General features: G+C 38.6%; 1 protein-coding gene across 2 annotated transcripts in view; it reads right to left on the minus strand.

The window, feature by feature from the left end:
- Nucleotides 1-3,817: 3,817 nt before the first annotated feature.
- Nucleotides 3,818-21,520, minus strand: part of LPAR3 (lysophosphatidic acid receptor 3) — a 74,216-nt gene continuing 56,513 nt past the window's right edge. For both annotated transcript variants that reach the window (XM_006919367.2, XM_025052114.1), the window contains exon 3: nt 3,818-5,602. In XM_006919367.2, the coding sequence (XP_006919429.1) occupies nt 5,274-5,602 (329 nt within the window). In that variant the 3' untranslated portion in view covers nt 3,818-5,273. The remainder of the gene's footprint in view (nt 5,603-21,520) is intronic.

The following is a 21,520-nucleotide window of genomic DNA, read 5'->3' on the forward strand; positions in this document are numbered from 1 at the left end:
CAAATGTCCCAGTTTAGATTCTGCCAGTGGCAAACAATTATGAGAGACGAGGAAGGCAGAAAGGTAACAAAAGCCATACATATTCTTCCTGTAGCAACAGACAAGATTTTACAGTGGCCTATAGGTATTCCTCCACAAATCACCTGCTTCAGGAGGCAGTTTCCAGAAGTGCCCGAGCTGATTTGTGTGGCAAATAATTCCCTGAAAGTTAGCTGCAAATATGAGAGCTAACTCTGAATTTCCCTTACCGTTTTTTCCCCTAGCCTTTCTGACTATTTTATATACACTTAATTGCCTATTTTTAAACATCTTCCTGCTTCAAGTGCCCAGCATGATTTCTGTTTTTCTAACTGAAGTTTGACTGATATGTTCCATCTCCTAATTTACATAAACCTGTGGTCAGGCATTCACTGAACTAAGAAAAACATAATTCTAATTTAGATTATTGGTAGCAGAGCCCAACCCATAAATTGTAAGCTGATTTTAATTCCAAAAGTAGTCCCTTTGTGGGACTTCCTTTTCTTCCCCTAGGTTTTGGAGAATTCTACATACTAAAGACCAGATCTGGAGGGAGGTGAGGAATGCGACACCAATATCATCAATGTACCAAGGTGATACCTTAATGATTACAACCATACATGTTTATTCTTAATATTTTTAGCTCCTTTTCACTTTATTTCCCTTGGATTGTTTGTATGTTTATGATTTTGCTAAATTTTTAAGGGGCGGAAAATTTTTGTTTCCTAGCACTTAAGAAATGTTCAAAGATGTTGATTAAATTATATGTAAAAAGAAAAGAAAAGAAAAGAAAAAAGTGTGTGGTTTTCTATTTGCCCTGAAGGAGTAAATAGCAGCTTATGCATTTCGCATTTAAGTTCAAGTTAGCAAACATAAGCAGATCATCAAGGCTCTTAGGTTCTCCATTTTAATTAGCAGTTCCATTTCATTCCAGAAATTCCTCCCTCCCATCCCCCATCCCGTGTTGATGATGGATTTACAATTTCACATTTCACACCTGCTTTAATCTCAGAGATTTTAGATGGCCTCCCTAAGTGATCCTTATGCACTTAAGCTTGAGAACCATTGCAATCAATGAAAACAGAGCTCTTTTTCTTTGAAATACCTATGCAAGGAGTGAAATTCAAAGAATTTAAAGACTTAAGAATTCTTTCTAGTATTCACACCTGGGAGGTGACTTATAGCATCACAGAATTTGGGAGCCAGAAAGGTCCTTATAGATCATTTGATGATGAGACCCTCATTAATAAAGTCAGCAATCATATCTAGAGTTACACAGGCAGTTTAGGGCAGAACAAAAGTCAAAACGTAGGTATTCTGAATTTCAATCTAGTGCTTTCTTTAAGATGATTGTCATGTACTACTGTGTGTGTGTGGTGAACTGAGTAACTACGTATGCCAGTCATACTGAGAGGACTTGCATATGTATTAGTAGTTTTCTAAAAGGCAGCAGTAAAGTTCTAACAAAATCAGTATAATACATGATTTTCCAATAGATGCAAGTAAAGTGTCTTGAGGAAGGGATACCATTTTCTATGCACAAAGATGTAATGTGGATCTGTGACAGGCAGTCCCCCCACCTTTTTCTTCAATATAATCTTATGATTAATAAAGAATGTGCAGGTGCTAATCTCAATAACAAGTGCAATACAGATGCTGTTTATGAAAAATTTAACTTATGCAAACTTGAAGTTGCTGATATAGAACAAATTTATGAAGTTTTGCTGCATAAAATTGCAACTCTCTAAAAGAACTGCAAATTCCAAAACCGACTGACCCATTGAATTGCAAACCACATTCACAGATTGCCATACAGAGGTGCCGAAATATATGGTGTGACATGACCCACAGGCTTATTGATGTGCATTGGAACCTCCGTGTGTGACTGTGGTGACCGTTGTGTAATTGTCTGCATTATAAGCCTTTAGTTCAGAAGTTATATATGATAAATCACTCTGAACTGCAACCACTTCCATTAACAGTTCACCATCTGCTAATTTAGGAGACAGCACACTCTAAAAAGAACTGGAGATGATGCTGTAAAAATAAAATATAGCCCCTACCCTACCCTCCCCCCAAAAAATCCCCACAGCAACAGCATTGCCCATTCTAACATTATTTCTTTGTGAAAACTAGTCTTAAATTGCAAGTATTTTAAATTATATGCTGTGTTCAGGAGAGGAACCCTCACACAAAATGCAGCTTCCATTTAAAAAATTTTCAGGCCTTTAAGTGATTCTAACCCCAACTCCTACACCTGAAAGACAATGTGTAAAACTGGAAGGAGCCCTGAGGATTTGCCATTTAGTATTACATTTAGTGGTCCACCAAGGGGATATAATTCTCTGGAAAACATCCCAGAAGTTAGAATTGTTTTTGTGTGTTTTAAGTGAGAGGCATCATTGTGTAGAATAACGCTTTGGTTATTTTTACATCAGGCGCTAACAGGGCTTAGTTTTGTTGTTAAGTCACCTTCACGGGTGTCTTCACGGGGCTTACTTTCATTATGCTTACTCAATCAATTAAAAAAGAGGGGCACGCATTCTTATTGCCCCTTCCCTGAAAGATAAAAGGATTAATGAGCTAATAAATACAAAATACTTTTAACCTCATGAGAAAATTAGCCTACAAACACGGGGCAGGTCATGCCCTGTAGTCCATGTGGTGGCGGGTACCAGCTGATAAACAGAACTGCAACCTCTGCCCCCACTCCCACCCATCGAACCTCCACTGCCCCACCCGAGGCTGACAGCTGACTTCACCGAGTCCTTGGCCTTGGGCCATCAAATACAGTATATGCACATGCCCCGGGTGCTGGCGAAGCAGGGGAACTGAAATTTCTAAATTTTGATTTTTAGTATTCATAGAAAGTATCCAAGAGCTGACTGAGAGGGAATTTAGAGTTCTGATGGAGGTTTACATTTATTCTATGCTTTATTGTTCTTATTACACAAATATAGGCAGGGTGCCACCATTATTTCAGTGCTTGGGGCTTCTAAAGGTCATATTATGAGCCCAAGTCTACTACCTACTTTTAACTGAACTTCACCAAGAAATATTAACAATTTATTTCCAAAAAAAATCTTTCTTCTCAAGCAGGCAGTCTTCACGAAGAACTAAATTCTCCTACCAATACACTTATCAGAACACCTTGGATGGTGCCACAAATCTAAGAAAATTAAATCTCCTTTAGCTAGGGAGATTTGGCCCATGCTTTGAGTCAAGGACTGGTCTAAAAGGTCTAGACTGAAATTTTAGAACTATCATCTCAGCGACTTGCAGATAAGTTTAGGGTCTTAGAATTTGATGACAAACATTCTTCATTTTTTTCCAACTGAGAGGGAGGTTTGGCATGTTCTTGGTGAACCCTGTGACCCACTGCCACTTGTCATTTCCAAATATACATGACTTCTCTACTCCTCTTGCACCATCACTGAGATATGTGTGTGCATAAAAACAAAAGCTATATATTTCCATCATGGGTTTTCACATTTGGATCCCCTCCAGACACCATTCTGAATATGACACTCTGCTGCAGGGTACTAAAAATGGTGCTTTCCTCAAAATAAAACCTTTAAAGATCCCTTAGTAGCTATTCGGGGACTGGAATTCAATTTCAATTCTCCACCCTTTGGCCAGCTGTAGATTCAAAATGCTTATATAAAACAGAGAGAGTATGTACTTCATGGCAAATGTGATTTTTCTTTTGCAATAAAAATGTGTGCTATAGTAACCACAAACTATATTTTTTTACTTAGAAAATACACAAAGCAATAATGCACCTCAACGAGAGAAAAGATTCGTTTTTAAAATTTATTTTATAGGTAGCTTTGATATAGCTTTAGATAGACCCACTTACTACAGAGCTTGTGAAATCTAAACCTTCAAATCATAATACTCTTTATTTTAGGCCATTCTATCTAAAAGCATGACTTTACAAATCTTTTTATTACAAGTAGTTCTTGCACATAAATGTAACATCACAATAGCAAAACAAAAAAATGTAAACTTCTTTTGCAAACTACATAAATACTATATCTGCCTTGAAGTTATTCTTACTTTTAAAATCAGAATATACTCTAAACGCTTTACACAGAAAACTTTGGTCAGTAGCCTATGTGTTTGGAACATGTTTTTCTTACTGATTTGCCTTTCCTGTTGCCTACTTAGGTCTTTGAAGGAGAATACTTTTAAAAAGGACCCACATCAAAATTCAGTCCACAAGTAAGACAAGTACTGGAAGCATGCTGATCACCGTGGGCAAATATGAGAAAATTATTTCACATACTAATTCCGACAAGCCACCAGTTGTACGGAGGTAACCGAAAATGAGGACCCAAGTCGAGCGCATATTTGATCCTGTACGGAAGGAATTTAGCCTGCTTATCAGTATAGCTTTTACTCTGCTGTACATCTCTTTTCAAATGAATCATCTTTTTCTCTTCTTTAGAGCACAACAGGTCATCTCTACAGCTGTAATCGTAGACTAGAAAGCCATTGAACTTATTTCACCATCACTATCCTTGACATCTTTAAATACAAATTTGAAATGCATAAATATACACGTGCGTTTACACACACAAGCATGCCTAGAGGATCACATCAAGGCCTTTATTTATTTATTTATTTTTTTGCTTCAAGAGACGTTTTTTAACATATACCTGTAAAGTAAATCTTTTTCCTCAGGATGTTCCTTCAGTTAAAAATCAAGTTTTATCTGAAGCCCTTCTGATCTGTTATTCTGAGATTCCTATTGAACACCTAGCTACTGGCCATGGTTTCTTTGAGGAAAAAAAATATCTTTGCTGAAGCATTTTTAAAAATTTAAATGCATGCAGAAAGAACTACATATGCTTTCCAAGCAGCTACATAAAGTGGCTCAAGTAACATTATTATTTATTTTGGCCTAAGCCTTTTATCAACATCTTTTAAAACGCAAAGAGAATGGCTATAAGATGGCAGCAGAGCCCAGAATGTATGGCCAGGCCGGCGGTGCTCCAAGCAGTTCTCAGGACAGCAAGCAGGAATCCACTGTGCTGTCTTCCCTCTTTCTGTGCATTATCTCTAAATGCACTGTGTCCTCTCTTTATTGCCTGCGCTTTTAAACTATGTAGAACAATTCTTTTGTTTTTTAAATCTAGCAATGATTAATTCAGACCTCAAATAACACTGTGCATGGGCTTTGTTAGAGACAGGTCATCATTCTCAACAGCTTTTCCCAGTGGAGGCTGGGGTGGGCGGAGGGCATCTACAGCTTAGGAACTGCTCTTATTGCAGACTGTGTTTTGGCTGATACTATCCTCCGTGTACTGACTGCCAGTCTCACTCCTACTGAGGATGGTGGATAGGATGCGGGAGGGGCGCCTCTCCAGGTTCTTCTCCTGAGAGAAGCAGCAGATCATCTTCTTCATGGTGCTGTACATGTCCTCATCCTTGTAGGAGTAGATGACGGGGTTCATGAGAGAGTTGAGCAGTGCCAGCAGCAGGAACCACCTTTTCACATGCTGCAGGCCACACTGCGTGCAATTCAGGCCATCGAGCAGCAGAACCACCAGGCCTGGGGTCCAGCACACGACGAAGGCCCCTGGAGAGAGAGAAAAGCAAGCGACACGTACTCAGACCTCAGGTTCCCTGTTTAGGTTTCTTCTGGCCCAGCCTTCTGTCAGTGGCATAAAGACCTCAAGAATTTGTTTTGACAACTGCAAAGCAAACTTCTATCTTTCATTTGAGTGTTTTAAGATCTGGGCTTGTTACAGGCAAACAACTGAAAACCTTTTGACCATTAGCCACATTCTATTTCACTTTATTTGCTTACTTAGGTCTTGTATTAGGGTCCTGCATTTACCTGCTGCTTAATAAGCACTAAACACCTCATCTCTGTTGGTTCTCAGAACCACACTAGGAGGCTGCTGCAGTCATCATCCACATTTTGCAGATGAGAAAACTGAGGCCCAAATCCAGGGGCATATGTGGGCAGGCCTCACACACTTAACCATCAACTCTGCTGTTCTCTAAGTCAGATTTCCTAAATGCTTTCCTGAAAATAAGACGAATATTGTCTATGGCATTCTCCTTGTCTTTTAACTAAGTCAACTGCTTAAAGATTTTCTTCTTTATAAATCCATATTGGTGTTTGGTAAGCTCTAAGCTCTTTTTGACATATTCACAGGCCATCTGCTTAATAATCTGCTGTGGATTGAGATTTGTCATAAATAAATCTCTTTCATGATGAGATAAAGATGTGCTTTTTTTTAGCACATTCATTTATTTAGCACAATTTTAGCACCAATTGCACATGGAAGGTAGTGTCTCTGAGTCCCTAGCCATCTGATCATATTTAGCTTATCTCTAAACTTTCTGACATGTTTTTCTTAAAATATCTCCCTACTTAGTCATCATAACCTCAGATAACAGTGACTATACAGTACTTACTATGAGCTAGGCACCAGTGTAAATACTTCCCTTTACTAACTCATAGAACCACACAATTAGGTAAGCTTCATTAGCATCCCCAGGAAACTGAGGCACAAGAGAAGTTAAGTAACTTGCTCATGATCAAATAGCTTGCCAGGGACATCTAATTTTGAACCTAGGCAGTCTTTCACCATAGGCTGTACTCTTAATTACAATATGATCTGCCTCCATACTGTGATATGGTTGCTTTCTCCCAAAGTCCTTATCATTTCTAAACGTCCTTGTTTATCCATCCAATAAATATTCATTGTGAGCTTATGGTGTGCCAGGAGCTGTACCAGACAGTGAATGAGTGAAGACTGCACACTCCAGAAGCTAAAGTGCTAATGAAGGAGACAAAATAAACAAGCTACTCTGCAAACTACATCACCAACCAGTTATTCTTACTGGTTAGAATTAGTATTTCTCTTGTTGTTTTATCTTCTTTCTGAGAGGTATAATAATAAGCAAGTCAAATCAAGAATTATAAAGAGGCAGTGTGAGGCCATGAAACGCCATACTTAAGCTTTGGGGTCAGACATGTATTCCCAGCAATTCAAGGAGGAAAATCACCTCTCTGAGCCTTCATTCCCTCATTTATAAAATAAGGATAATAATCCAGGTGTGGGGTGGTTGTGAGGGTCAGAGGTAATGGATAGTGGTACCCAACACTAAGTTGGATTCATTATGTTGAAATGCTTTGTCAAAGACATCTGTCAAAAGTAGATATCTAGGAGGTATTAGGATAGTTTAATTTCCCGTTTCATAATTACAGCTTACTAACGGCTCCATTTCTTCTTCATCCTGTATTATTTTTTATCGGGCTGACATATATGAATAAAGAAGTGGACTTGGAGATAAGAGTTCAGAGATTTGGGTCCTAACTCTTCACTTACTGTACAAGTCTGGGAGACCTGTGTCATTGGTCTGGGCTTTGGCTTCCTAAGCTATAAACTGGGGACTGTAGGCTAATTCTAGGGTTTTGAAATTGTGGGCCTGGACTCCTTAGTGGGTGTAAAATCAATCTAATGGGTTTAGACAAGTTTTTTTTTTTTCCTTTAATGAAGGGATGGAATGGAAAGGCTTAGATCATACTACATTGACTAAGGGAAGTTTTATTTCATAAAACTTTTGTTTCAGTTTTACAAACTGTATTAATGTATGTATTGATTATAAAGTAAAACATTATTTCTTACTGTTGGGCTAAGTCAAAAAGTTTGAAAAATACTAGTTTAGATAATCTTTAAGACCTCATCCAACTCCAGTGGTTTGTATTTCCCATAAGTCACACTTTTGTTCTGTTTGTTATTGCCAAGAGAAGACTGCTATGTTGTCAAGAGGGAAGAAGTAAATGAACCAGACATCAAAGCTGTAGCTAGCAACTTTGATGTAAAGAGTCCTTTCTGTGTGAAGTTACATAATTCCAAAGAAATTCTGATCAAGGTCATTGTGTTAATGAGGTGGGAAAAATATTGATTAACTTTATACTTTGTTAAATACACATGTCAACATTTAATACAGTATGTAACTTTCAAACCAATGGGAGGGGAGGAATGGAACTAAAGGAAAGGGGAAAAAAAATGTTCTCAAATCAAAAGAAAGGAGGGGGGAATGAAACATAGAAAAGTGGAACAAATAAAATAAATGCTGGAAATGAGCCCAAATATACCAATAACCAAACTCAGTGGTAATTGTGGTATAGTTTTTAAAAAGCTGGTGAATCCAAACAGTTTGATACTTAACATTGCATCCATATGTGGTAAAACCATAAGGAAAACAGATCACACAAAACTTATGATATGGTTATTTCTTTAGGAGAGAGGGGGCCACTAGGATGGGACACGTAGGAGGTTGTAAAAACACTGGTAATGTTCTATTAAATTGGGTGACAAGTATACAACTATTTTTAAAAAAATTATTCTTTAAATGTTAATTCTTTAATCTGTACATATATCTTATATAATTTTATTTGATATATATTTCACACATATACAGATACACATCAAAAAAAAAGGATAAAAGTAAGTTGCCAATATGTTTTCCTAAAAAAAATGTTTTTTTAAATGGATTTTTTTTAATCGTGAAAGCTTTTACTCCAGCATAAAACTCTGGTTTGGATTAGTCAGGGGACTGAAACACTCTAAATAAATCTTCGAATTGATGTTCTATTCGTCATATGTGGTAATTCCTATAGATATTTTTCCTTTGTAATGAGTTAATAATTCATTCAATCAACATCTGACAAACTTTTCATTGAGTAATGATTATATGCCAGGCACTGTTCTAAGCATTTTATATAAATTAACCATTTAATCTTCATAGCAACACTTGGAAATAGGTACTAATACTACTCTCATTTTAAATTTGAAGAAACTGAAGCACAGAGAAGTTAGATAAAATGCTCAAAACCGTATAACAGGTAAGTGTAAGCACCAGGATTTGAACCCAGTAAACCTGGCACTAGAGTCTGTGCTCCTGTCCACATGCTAGGCTGCTCAGCAGTGGGATATAAAGAATCTTATTACTAAAGTGAGTGACGTGAAGAGGCACAGCTTTTAAAATCTTATTCATAGTATGTAATATCTGACCGTGAAGCTGCATATATCACAATTAAGTCATTCTTCGGTTTGCCAACAGAAAGATTTTTTTCTGGTGAAGGAAGGAAGAAAGGCTGGAAGGAAGGGAGGGAGGGAGAAAAGAAGGCAGAAAGGGAGGAAGGAAGGAAGGAAAAGAGGGAGAGAGGGAGGGAGAAAAAATTCCAACAAAAATATATGCTGGCCATGGGAGTAAGGAGAGAAACACACATTTGCCCACCTTTTCTTTATTCTGTTTCCAAGAACAACGAAAGCCAAGTCTTCTTTATCAGAACTGCCCCAATACAATAACTGCTACAGTAGAGAAAGGGTCTTTAGTGGTGCTGTCTGAGGTGATGATTACACTCCAGGCAGTAACCCCAGGAAACACCATGCATCCCATGACTCGTCCACCTGGCAGCAAAGCTCCCCTCCAGGCACATCTCTGAGTAGCTGCCCAGTTTATCTAACAGTTCATTCTTTTGGGGTTTTTACTGTATGTCAGCAGCTAGATATGAGGCCTCCAAATTTTTTTTTTTTAAGAAGAATATGTCAGGAATGGTTTGGCCTTGAGAAACTATAATCTTGGAGAATTCCCGGAGAATGTGTGAAATGTCAGAACCAAACAAGTGGGCAACTGGACTATTTCTTTAAAAGAGTAGTAGATGATGGATCTTGAGAAATACATAAAAGTCGGTCCCCCATTAATTTCCAATAAATTTTGGAAGAAAAACTAATATGAATATTTTGAGTATTTAGAGTCAATGCTCAGACCATGACAGCTGGGAAAAGTAGAGCTTTCAAAGAGAGCTCATGCCAAGCCCAAATCACATTGTTTTTTAAAGTGGGCATTAACAAATAGGAGTGGATCCAAGGTGTCTATCTGGGCACCAGTGAAAGAAATCAGGTATGTTTCTCTTTAAGAAGAAAAGCCTAAGGAAAGACATGATGTATCGTTAACTGTCTCCAAAACCTGAAGGGCCATATAGAAAGAGGAGGCACAGACTTATCCTGAGCCATTCCAAAAACAAATGGAAAAGTACGAGGAGGAAGAAATTGGATATAAGAGTTTTTTAAGTAAATGGAGTTATTTAGGAGAGAAATTGGTTGTTCAGCGGGCAGAGAGCCTCACAAGCAGAGTATTTCCTCTCCCTGAATCTTCCCGAGAATGTTCAAAGGGAAGAGATTTTCTTTAAAAATGTAGGGTAAAGTGTCTTCTGAACTCTTCTCCAAGTAGAAAATTGCTAAATTCTACAAAACTATAAGCTTCAACTCTCCATAAAATTCAAACCAATTGGACTTGATTGTTTTTCAGACACAACTGTAATACAGTATGGCTAAAAACTGATTAAGATCAATTCTCTGAGCTAGCAGTTCCCAAACCTGGCTGGCCATTCGAAGGACCAGGGGAGCTTTTTAATAATTCAGATTCCCTGGTCCCACATCAGACCAAAAGTCAGAATCTCCGGGGTGAGACATGGAAATTTGTAGGACTAAAAAGTTCCCTGGGTGATTACGATGCAGAGCCAGTTTTGTAAACCATTTCTCTATGCTGACTCAAAATGCTAACCCTAAAAGCAAAATTATAGATTGTACAGACTTAGTGAAAAGTCATGGAAAACAGAGAGGAGGCAGAATCCTTTAAAATAAGAGAACGAGTATCTCTAGAGATCAATACCATCAGCTTCCATTTGGACAAATGTTTGAGTACATCCTACTCATAAATAAATGTACAAACAGTAGCAAAACTAACCTACCGACAAGGCATAAGCAGGCCTCCTCTGGCCTTTGCTGGTTCTCTGGGTTGCGCTGCCACGAATGCCCTTCTGCCTCTTAATCTAAGATCTACTTTTCTTTCTAAGCTTAGCTAACTTTCCGCCTCCACCAAACCTCTTCCATCGGCCCAACCCAAAGTGACCAGTCCCTCCTCTCAACTCCTGTGGCACTTTCCACCTACAACATCCACGTGGCAGTGGGCACATTACCTGCTTGATTCCACTCTAACATTTCCCAAGAGCTCTGGGCTAGGTAGTATGCTCAAGACTTTACATGCACCCATCATTTAAAACTCACAGTCCTATGAGGCTGCTATTTGTTATTATTCCAGGCTTACATATCTTGGATTTAGAGTTTAGTGTGACTCAAGAGTTTGTCCTAGGTCAAGAAGCCAATAAATAGAACAGTCATAATTTGAACCAAGGCCTGATTCCCCCATGCAACCTTTTTGAGCATGGTGCTATACTGGAGGTAGTTTTAAATATAGATGTCCTGTCTATCATATGCTAAGCTCCCTAAGCATGGAGGCTATGCTTCATACCTGTCTGTATCCTTAGAACTAAGTATGGAACCCCACACTTGTAGTAGACAAGATGAGTCATTGAAGGTAACTGAAGTTTATTAAGCACCCACACAGAGCCAGGTACTGTACTAACTGTAGCACCCGCAAATATGAACAGTGTACAGTCCTGCCTTTCAGGCATTGACAGGCACAGAACCTGGATGTGATGATTCTGACTATTGTCAGGGAAGATCTCAGGTGAAATGACACTCAGATAAGCTAAGTGTTGAAGATAATGACTGTGCAAAGGTGAGAAACAGCATGTTGCATTTGGGAAATTCCAGATAGTTCAGGATGGGTTTAACACATTTAGGTGACTGAGGAAGTAAGATGAAGTCTGAGAGATGAACCTGGGTCAGATCTAGGAAGACCCTGTGGGCAGTACTAAGGAGTTTGGATTTGTTGTATAGGTTAGACCCCCATAAGCCTCTTTCAACCAGCAGTTTATCAAGAGAATTAAGCCTGAATGCCCTCAGGTATCCTTTGTATATAATGAATTAACCTCTCTCCCAAGCATCTAAGATGGTGTGAGTCATGTACCACCCTTGAGAGGATTAAGAAAATATTTCTATGTTCCAGGTTCATAAAAGAATTCCACTGAGAAAGGCTAAATCAGAGGTTTTTCAGACTCGGTTGTAACTCGGCAGGTTGTGAAATCAATTTTGCAAAATTACAACTAGCAATTTTCTAAAAAACGGAATAGGACAGAAAACATCAGGGTGCACAAAGTATTGTAAGGGTATGTTGCATGCAAGTTGTTTTGGTTACACACAAAAATATGTGTATATAGCGGGACATGATATAGAACGTACACTATTTCTTATTGTGGGTCCCATGTTCTTTTTTTTAAGGGTTTGAAATCCACTTCTATGGATCAGTGGTTTTTCAAATAATTCTTTAAAAAAAGTAGAAGAACACTTCCCAAAGGAAATCTCTTTTTAAAATTCAAAATCAGAGCTGCTCTGACTAAAGAAAGAAATGGGTGTACGTAAGGGGAAGCGGGGGGTTGACGAAAGCCTTTTGTAGCAGAATTCACTCTCATTGTCACACTATAACCACCATCCCTCATACTCATACACTGAAGCACCTCTGGAGAACCCTTGAGAACCCCACTGAGCATAACTTGAAAACTACTGTTATAGAATGATAGTTCTTTGAAGATTTTTAAATCAGGGACACAGATGTCTTACATTTCAGAGCAAAGCTTTGTCTGAGTGCTCAGGATGGACTAGAGGTAAGTGAAGCTCTAAGTCTGCTCCCACCTGCATCCAAATCACCTGGGTGCCTGCTTAAAACTTAGAGTTCTGGTCCCCACCCAGACCTACCAATGAGAAACTGATAAAGGTCTAACTTGGGTATCTCCAGTTTTAACCAGCTTTCTGGGGAGAAACACTGGCATAAGCAGGGAATCTCATCTAAAGACTGGCTAAAATTCAGGTGAAATTATAAGGATTTGAAAAGGTAGTGGTAGTAGAGATGGAGAGACATGGATGGGTTAGAGCAGCGGTCCCCAACCTTTTTGGCACCAGGGACAGGTGCTACTATGAGAATCTAATGCTTGATGATCTGAGGTGGAGCTGAGATGGCGATGCTAGCACTGGGGAGCAGGTGCAAAAACAGATGAAGCTTCACTCACTCGCCTGCCACTCACCTCCTGCTGTGCAGCCTGGTTCCTAACAGGCCATGGACTAGTACCCGGTCTGCACTGGGGTTTGGGGATCCTTGGGTTGGAGAGTCAGAAGGGAGGAAAAACAGTAACACTTAATGAAGAACTGAATCTAGGGAGTGAGGGAGAGAAAAGAATCCAGAGTGACTGGGTAGCATGTGGTTCTGATAACCAAGTGGGAGAGAGAGAAAAGGGTTAGTTCAGAAGGAGGAGACAATGGTTCATTTAGAGGATCTCTCGCTCCTCCAGGTGGAGATATGGAGAAGCCAACCAGACATCTGGGTCAGAACTCCAAGAGGTCCAAATGGAAATGCTGACTGGGGAGTCACCAGCAGTCAAGGGGTACTGAAGTTGTATGTCCTTCCATTAATAAATATTACTAAGCAACTACCTACCACGTGCCAGCTACTAAGAGTGAATATCTTCGTGATGATTACGTTTGGATAACAATTCTCCAAATTTCCTTCTATTGCCAAGTGATGGGTCAGTTATATTAATAAAAAGCAATTATTTTTTATATTCATGATGTTCTATGTTCTTTTGGTTCCTGTTTAAGAGACTCACTAATAGTCCAAATAGACTATAAATGAGCTTTCCTCTAGTAATTATATAAACTGGCTTCAGTGCTATACTCAAAAAGCAATATCATGAGTTCAATGTTAATTTTTAAAGTATAGTGAATCATATACTAGAATATTCAATTAAGTACTAAAATGATATTTAATGGCTGCAATTTAAGCTAGTCAGAAACATCAAATTAAGGAATGTCTAACACTTTGGAAGATACAATTACAAATGAAAATGTTGGTGACAAGTGAAATAAAAGATCTTCAAAGTCCCCAAGCAATATCATGTTTAAATAATCTATAACCACCATTCCCTTTATTTGGAAGTTTTCAAAATATCTCAAACAACACTCTGGTTAATACCTCATCACCACCTTATAGGAAATAAGAAAGGAGAATACCAGTCCATCTAGGAGAAGGGCCCCTCACTGGAATGTATTTAAGATAGTTCAGCATTCTTGAGATTTTAGTGACAGGATATGTAGAAGATTAAGACCTCAAGTTGCATGAAGCCTGTTCTTCGAGACTCATACTTTTATATTCCAATGGGTTAGCCATATTTTCATCTGTTTAAAAATTCACACGTGCAATTAAAACGAAATCTTGACCTGTGAGTAGAACATAAATGAGGCATCCATAACAAAAGCAATCACTCACACAGAATAGTTTCGCTTTGGCACAGGGACTAGTCATTTCATCAAAGAAGAGGGTATATTTTAAGTATGTTCACTCTGTTATTCTTTGTTTTTAGTCCAGGAAAAAGTGGCAGGGCACAAGCAATAATGCTAACCTAGTAAGCCACAGGGCTGTCTGATTTACTAAAATAGAAAATTACAACTCTACATAAAAATCAGGTTGTGAACCTTATCTCAGGAAGCTCTCTTCTATTTGAAAATAATTTTAAAACTAAAATTTAGAAGTAAATAACTATTTTTTGTTAGAAGCCTTATAACATCTAAGTTACACATTAATAGAACATTAAAATGAAAATGCTCTTACCACACTAAATAATTTAAAAATAACATTTCCAGATGTGGTTTGCATTTAAATTCATACTCATTTACCCACAGTGTTTTAGAAGTCCAATAATTCAGAAAACAGGTTGTCACATATGTGAAAGGAATGAAAATATATACTTTTAGTAACCTCCACTTATTTTTACTGCAGAAAACAAGAAAACACTAAGATACTTCACATAGATAATGAGCAGTTAAGCATTCCACAAATGATTCATTTAACACTATTGTTACCACTGCTGGATCTTTTTACTCTGACTTCTGGTTTTAGACACTTGTTTTAAGTTTATGGCCAGCTTTGCAAAATTAAAAATCTTGGTGCCAAGGGGTTATGAGATAAAATTTAAAGCAGAGGCATACCAGCTAGAACCACAGCCTAGACCTAATTGTAGTGTTTACCTCTGGGCAACAGCTGGAAAGCATAAAAGTACATAAGTAAGAAAATACCATCTCCACCTTCAGATTCCTCTTTAAGCATCGTAGGCATGGACCAACAATATTTCAGTACCTCACTAACTACTACATCAAGAGCTCTCTAGCATCTAAGTAAAGGTGTGAGGTCAGCTGCGTATTGGCAGAGAAGAAGCTACTTGCCTAGTATAATCATAATGACTGACAGATCCCACCGGCCTGCCCAAGGATCTGAAATTCTTCCTGGTGGAGTCACTCCTTTGAATTAGGAAGAACTGTGTTACCCCTTGCCTAAAAATATTAACGTATTAAGCTGTAGGTCTATATTATTTTATCACATAAAGGGCTGTTAGCATACAATAGGGGTCCAGGGCAATGTAAAAGGAATATACTTGGTGGGGTTGAAAATTTTGAAAAGGGTTACAGCATGGGACACTGCATGCTGACTTGAATAGGAGACAAGATCTGGACACTAGGATGGCACAAAACCATTCCAAGCTCAGAATAAGGAAACAGGAAATAGTAAGAGCTGGGGAACTTGAGTTAGATAGAGTTGGGTCTGGAAGAGTGACAGCACGGTGTGGCTCAGGAACTATACAGTCCTGATATAACCGTTACCACTTTCCATCCTACGCCCATGGCCACCATCATTAATCCATCACATTACTTGCTTCTGAACCCAGATATGACCTAGAATCCTTCACAGCACAGTGTTCCAAGCGGCCTCTCAGCTGGAATTTGCCCTTGAAATGAAACCCACTTCCCATCATTGTATAGTAAAAAGAGCAGAGGCTTGTGATCAAATAGACCCCGAGTTGAAATCCCGGTTTGTGACCATGGGACACACCAGTTCATCTTCCTGGGCCTCTCAACATTTTCTTAGCTATGGAATGAGCATGTTGATACTGACCCAACAGAATTTTAGTGAGAATTTAATGAGATAACAGGTGAAGAGTATCCAACACAGAAAACACTCAGAAAATGTTAGTTCAGACTGCCCAGACAATGTTGCTTACTTCCCCTGCTGTACTTCCTTAGGCAATTTATAAATGCATGTGGTAGGTTACTTCAGTTGCTGTTGTGTGCCCAGATGTGCATGCACTCTCACACACACACACACACACACACAATTTATTATACTATATCTTATTTCTATATGCATTTGGGTGCTCTGTTAGACTCACATCCTCAGGGGAGATCCCATTTTTATCTTATCCAGCTTGTGATACCTAATAATTAGCCAAGGCCATACACAAAGAAGGTACTTAATAAAAGCTTGTTAAATGAAGAAGGGATCTGGACGCAAATCCAGACCGCTGAACTAGAGTATGCTTTTTAAAAGTTTGTTCTATGTTTCTGCTCCCAGTTTCTTCAGCCATATATTAATTAGGTTGGACTGAATGATCTGCAAGTTTCCTTTTGGCTCTCGCATTTGATGATTTTGGCTTTCACTCATACTTTCTTTACTCATGGCCGATGTATAGTCTAAGTAACTAGGGAGAAAGGCTAAAAGAGATGTTCTGTATGGTGCCAAGTAAGAGAGAAAATTTTGTGGTAAATTCAAGATGCATGTCACATGATTCCAGAGGAAACTGGTATCTGGAGATGGGGGCTTCTAAAATGCTCTCAGATAGTCAATATTTACTCAGCTAACACACAGTGAGCACTTGCTAAGTGTCTGGTGCTGTGCTAACTGCTGGGAATAACAAGAGAAAGGAGACAGAGGAGCCACTGATTACCACGCAGGGTGCACACAAGACACTGTAAGGGCACACTGACTAACGGTCTCAGTGAGAGGTAGAATTACTGTCCTCTATGGGGTCACCATGGATTGAATTTTTAGGGGGATAGAAATGTTAAGAATATCTATGGCAGAGCAGTTACTATTACATTATTTTCAATATAAACAATATTTTTGAAACAATATTGAAATGACTGAAAATAATAACATTGAAGTCAATATTGATTGAAAATATTAAAACAATCATGATATTATTAAAACAGCTATTGAAAACCATAATATTGGTATAAAAGATGTTCATAATATATTGTTGAGTTTACAATAAAAGGTTACGAAATATTATAAATAATTCCATTCCAATTTTAAAAAATGAAGCATGCATTTGTGTGTGTACATGTGCATGTCTAGAAAAGATCCTAAAATATATATCCAAATATCTTAGCAGATATAATTTCTAGGCAGCATGATCCAATTGATTTTTTCCTTCTTCCTTACATCTTTTATTGTTATCTTAATTTTTTGCCTTGAGCATATCTTTTTTTTAAAAAAAATAATAAGCTCTCACTAAAGTTCTTTCTGTTTCCATTTGGGGAACAAATATATTTGCATGCACTAGATTTCTACTGCAAGAAGCATCATAAGATTGATACTACATAGCTGAGAAATGAGAAGATCAGGACTGCCTTCCTTTCCCAATGAATCTCTTAATGGCAATTTCATTCCATTTTACCTACAGGTAGTTTACTAAATAGAAAAATGCACAGCGGGAGTATAAGAAAGTCATTAAATGGTAAAACCACACCATACCCTTAAGGTGAGATCAATAAAAATCAATTGTGTAAAATGTGAGATTAGTTATTGCAATATTAATTTAAAAATTTTCCCATTAGTTGTATATTACAAAAAATATACAGGTAAAGAAAGGGAAATATACTGTGCTGTACACTGAGCCAAAAGGTCTCAAATGATCAAATGCTTCCCACAAAGCATAACTATGGCTGGTCTCCATCTGAAAACTGGGCCTAGGGGAGATGGAAACCACACAGACTACATATTATGGGGATGAGGCTTGCTAGATTCCTTCATTTATCTATTATCATAGAATGAGGATCCTCATAAGTTCACTTTCCAGATAACTGAAGCTTAAAAGCCTTTTAAACACAGCCTTCCCTCCCTATCTCACGAAGTGGAGCCTACTGATCACACTTCTGCCTTTTCTTGATAACTGTCACGGTGAACATCCATTACCCCCAGGGTGGCTGATGATCACCTGAGAGCTGCCTTCACCTGGACCCTCACAATGGAGGCCACCAGCTATGCACAGCCAGCAGTCAGTCTCTGTGCCTCTGGCAAGTTCAGTAAGAATGGGAGTTGAATAAAGTCTATAGAGCTTTGAAGAATGACATTGGGGTTGCAGGGAAAGCACATTAAAAGGCTTTGCAATAACTATTTGTGCTCAGAAGATATTTATGGCTATGGGGGGTAGGTGCCAGAGTTTGTTTTACAGATTAAATAAATTTGGGAAAACCATGAAAACACAATTCATATCTATATGGGCTAATTTTAAGAATTCACTCTGTCCTGTGATACATGAAACCTAGCTCACCACCATATTAATTAAAACAAAACAAAACAAAAAAGCAAGCAAACAAACAAAATGGTTATTAAGCCAGTCGTGCATATCTCAGTTCCAAAGTTTCAACTCAAATCTCAAAACTGATACAAGGACCCAGGAACACAAATTCACTTCTTTTTTTTTTTTTCTATTTCAAGTTCTCACAGTGAAAGCAGGCTAAGCAAGCATTGGACACATACATACAGATGTGTTGATATTCTGTTAAGAGTACACCCTCTTGATTTTTAAATAGCTTACTTCTCCTATAACTCGTTTTGCCTTTTTTATCGTTTCTGCTGCCAAGAGGAAAAAAAATTCAAGTGACAAACATCTATAGTTTTAACTTGCCAGGAGTATGAATCAGAGCACCATTCAAATTGTCAAAATATCTTTCACTTGTTAGTTCTCATCATGTCTAACTTTTCCCTAAGCTAGTTGGAATTGGTATTTACCATAATTTGCTTTAAAGAAATGTAATGTAACATCATCTTTGTTTTCTAAAGACTTTTTTGGTTTATTTTGTAATACACAAAGCAATGCTATTAAGAGGACACTATTCAAATCCCAAGAATAAGGCAATAATTATTGGTTCATCTTTTAACCAGTACAGTGATGCTAGAGGTACAAACATGCACTTTCTTACTCTCTTTATTCCTCAATCCCTTAGCTGCCCTCCTGCCACCCTCCTCCTGACGATGTCCTATTATTCTCAGATGTTCTTCTTTATCCAAATTTCTTTTCTTCAGGAATTCTGCTTGTATCCTATTTGTGCAGATGACCCCACCTAACTTAGTGACTCCTTCAAACTTAAACAGCATTCATTTGATTCCATTGTTCGGATCCTGGGTTTAAACATTGCTGTCCTAGGATTTCATGCATCATCCAACAAATATTTATTGAGCCCATATGAGGAGGCAATGATAGTATTAATTACTCAGGAAACAGAGGTAAACGACTTAGATACAAACTCTTTCTCAGTTCCTGACTTCGCCAGCTCATAGTTTAAGTTGCAGCCCCAAGTGCATCCTTGGGAGAGGTCTTCTTTGTGCCATATAACAGCCCAGCCATTCTCTAAAACATCATTCTGCTTGACTTCCTTGTATCACTGTCTGCGTTTACCTTGTTTATTGGTTGATTGGTTGGCTGATTAATTTACTAATTATACATCACCCTAATTGGAAAATAAACATAAAAATGAGAACTTTACTCATTTAATTCACCTGTAGACATTTTCCATGTATACAGTGCTTTCTAGACCCCTTCTGGGAGATCTGATCCCAGGAGTCTGGAGTGAGGCCCAAGAATGTGAATGTTATCAGTCAGGCTCATACTCAAAAAAAAAAAAAAGAAAGAAAAAAGAAAATTGTTGGTAATACACAACCTGGTTAAAAATTTACTATAATGAACAATCTATGCAATCAGAAAAAGAAAAAAAATCCACATTATTTGGAAACATTCTTAGTTTGCACTAAGCAAACTTTCAAAGTTTGATGGATGGAATATGAAGGAATGGGTGGCTTAAGTACACAGTAAGGATGAAAACAGAAGAAGGCAAAGTAAAGTTGTAGGACGTAAATAGAATATGTGTAAAAGATAATGATGAGAGAGGAAAAAAACAATGGCATAGATGATAGAGGCACTGTTCATCCATCTAGTAACCAAATCAAAGTTGTGACAGAAGCAAGGAGCTGCAGCAAGAAAAATCACCTGAGATCTAGATAAACAGTCCCATACAACTAGGGAGAAATCCAAGAAAGCACCCTGCAACGGCAGAAGGTAGGACAGGGCAAGGATTAGGGGTTGCGCAGTCTCGAGCAGCTGAGTGAGATAGAGGCTGCAGCAGCGGCAGCAGCAGCGGCAGACGCCTCTTAAAGGGGCCATGTCTGTGAGCGTATTTTTGCAGTGACAGACCTGCTCCCTCTGAGCACCAGTGCCGATTAAGCTGGGTGCAGGGCGCACCAGGGACTTACAGGGAGACTTTGTCGGGGTGAGGGCAGAGGCGAGACTCGCTCTGTACAGAAGTGCGGGAGGTATCCATTTTCCCTGTTAAGCCCTACCGCCTTCCAGTGAGCCGGACACAGGCCATGACATAGCCATGACATCATCAAACTGGATAACAGAGGTCGCTCTGCCCAAAGGATTCCCTGAAACCCCGCCTTCCCGAGACTGGACCCCACTCAAGCCACATCCAAGTGTATTCTCAGTGAGTCAGGTGCTCCTTGCTGAGTAGCGCCTAGACTCACACTGAAGGCAGCTGGCCTCGGTTTCTGGTGTGGGCTTTTGAGGCAACTATAAGCACAGCATCTGTGGATTGCTCATTGAATCTTAACAGGTGGCCCTGGAGGGGCAGAGGCTTGGGCTAAATTTGTCCTGCAGCTGAACTCCTCTCAAGATTATGTCACTGGACACCTACTTCACAAATCCACATTAATAAGACTGGGAGACTTAGGAGCTTTGCTAAGTACGTAGAAATAGGCACAAAAAGGCAGCCAAAATGGGAAGACAAAGAAGCAGAAACCATATGAGAGAAGAGAACAGAGATCCAGATATAATGGAGTCAAGTAATCTAACAGATGCAGAGTACAAAACACTGGTTATAAAGATGCTCAATGAACTTTCGGGAAATGTAGATAAATTCAGTGAGAACTTCAACAAAGAGATAAAAAACATAAAAATGGAAATGAAAATTATAAAAGGGAACCATTCTGAAATGAAGAACACATTATCTGAGATGAGAAGTATATTAAATAGAATCAACAAAGGAATAAACAAAGTGAATAAGGAAGAGGATCAAATACCCTATCTAGATGATGGGAAAGACAAGGACACTCAATCAGAATGGCAAGAAAAAAGATGCCAAGAATATAAAAATAATTTAAGGAGCATATGGGACACTATTAAGGGTCAAAATATCTGTCTTATCAGCGTACCGGAAGGAAAACAAGATGCTGAACAGCTATTTGAAGAAATGATGGAAAACGTCCCCAACCTGGTGAAGGAAATAGACATAAAACCCCAGGATGCTCAGAGAGTCCCAAAAACCAGGGATCCAAAGAGGCCCACACCAAGACACATCATAATTAAAATGCCAAAGGTTAAATCCAAAGAGCGCATCTTACAAGA

This window comes from Pteropus alecto, unplaced genomic scaffold, assembly GCF_000325575.1.
Source record: "Pteropus alecto unplaced genomic scaffold, ASM32557v1 scaffold25, whole genome shotgun sequence".
NCBI lineage: Eukaryota > Metazoa > Chordata > Mammalia > Chiroptera > Pteropodidae > Pteropus > Pteropus alecto.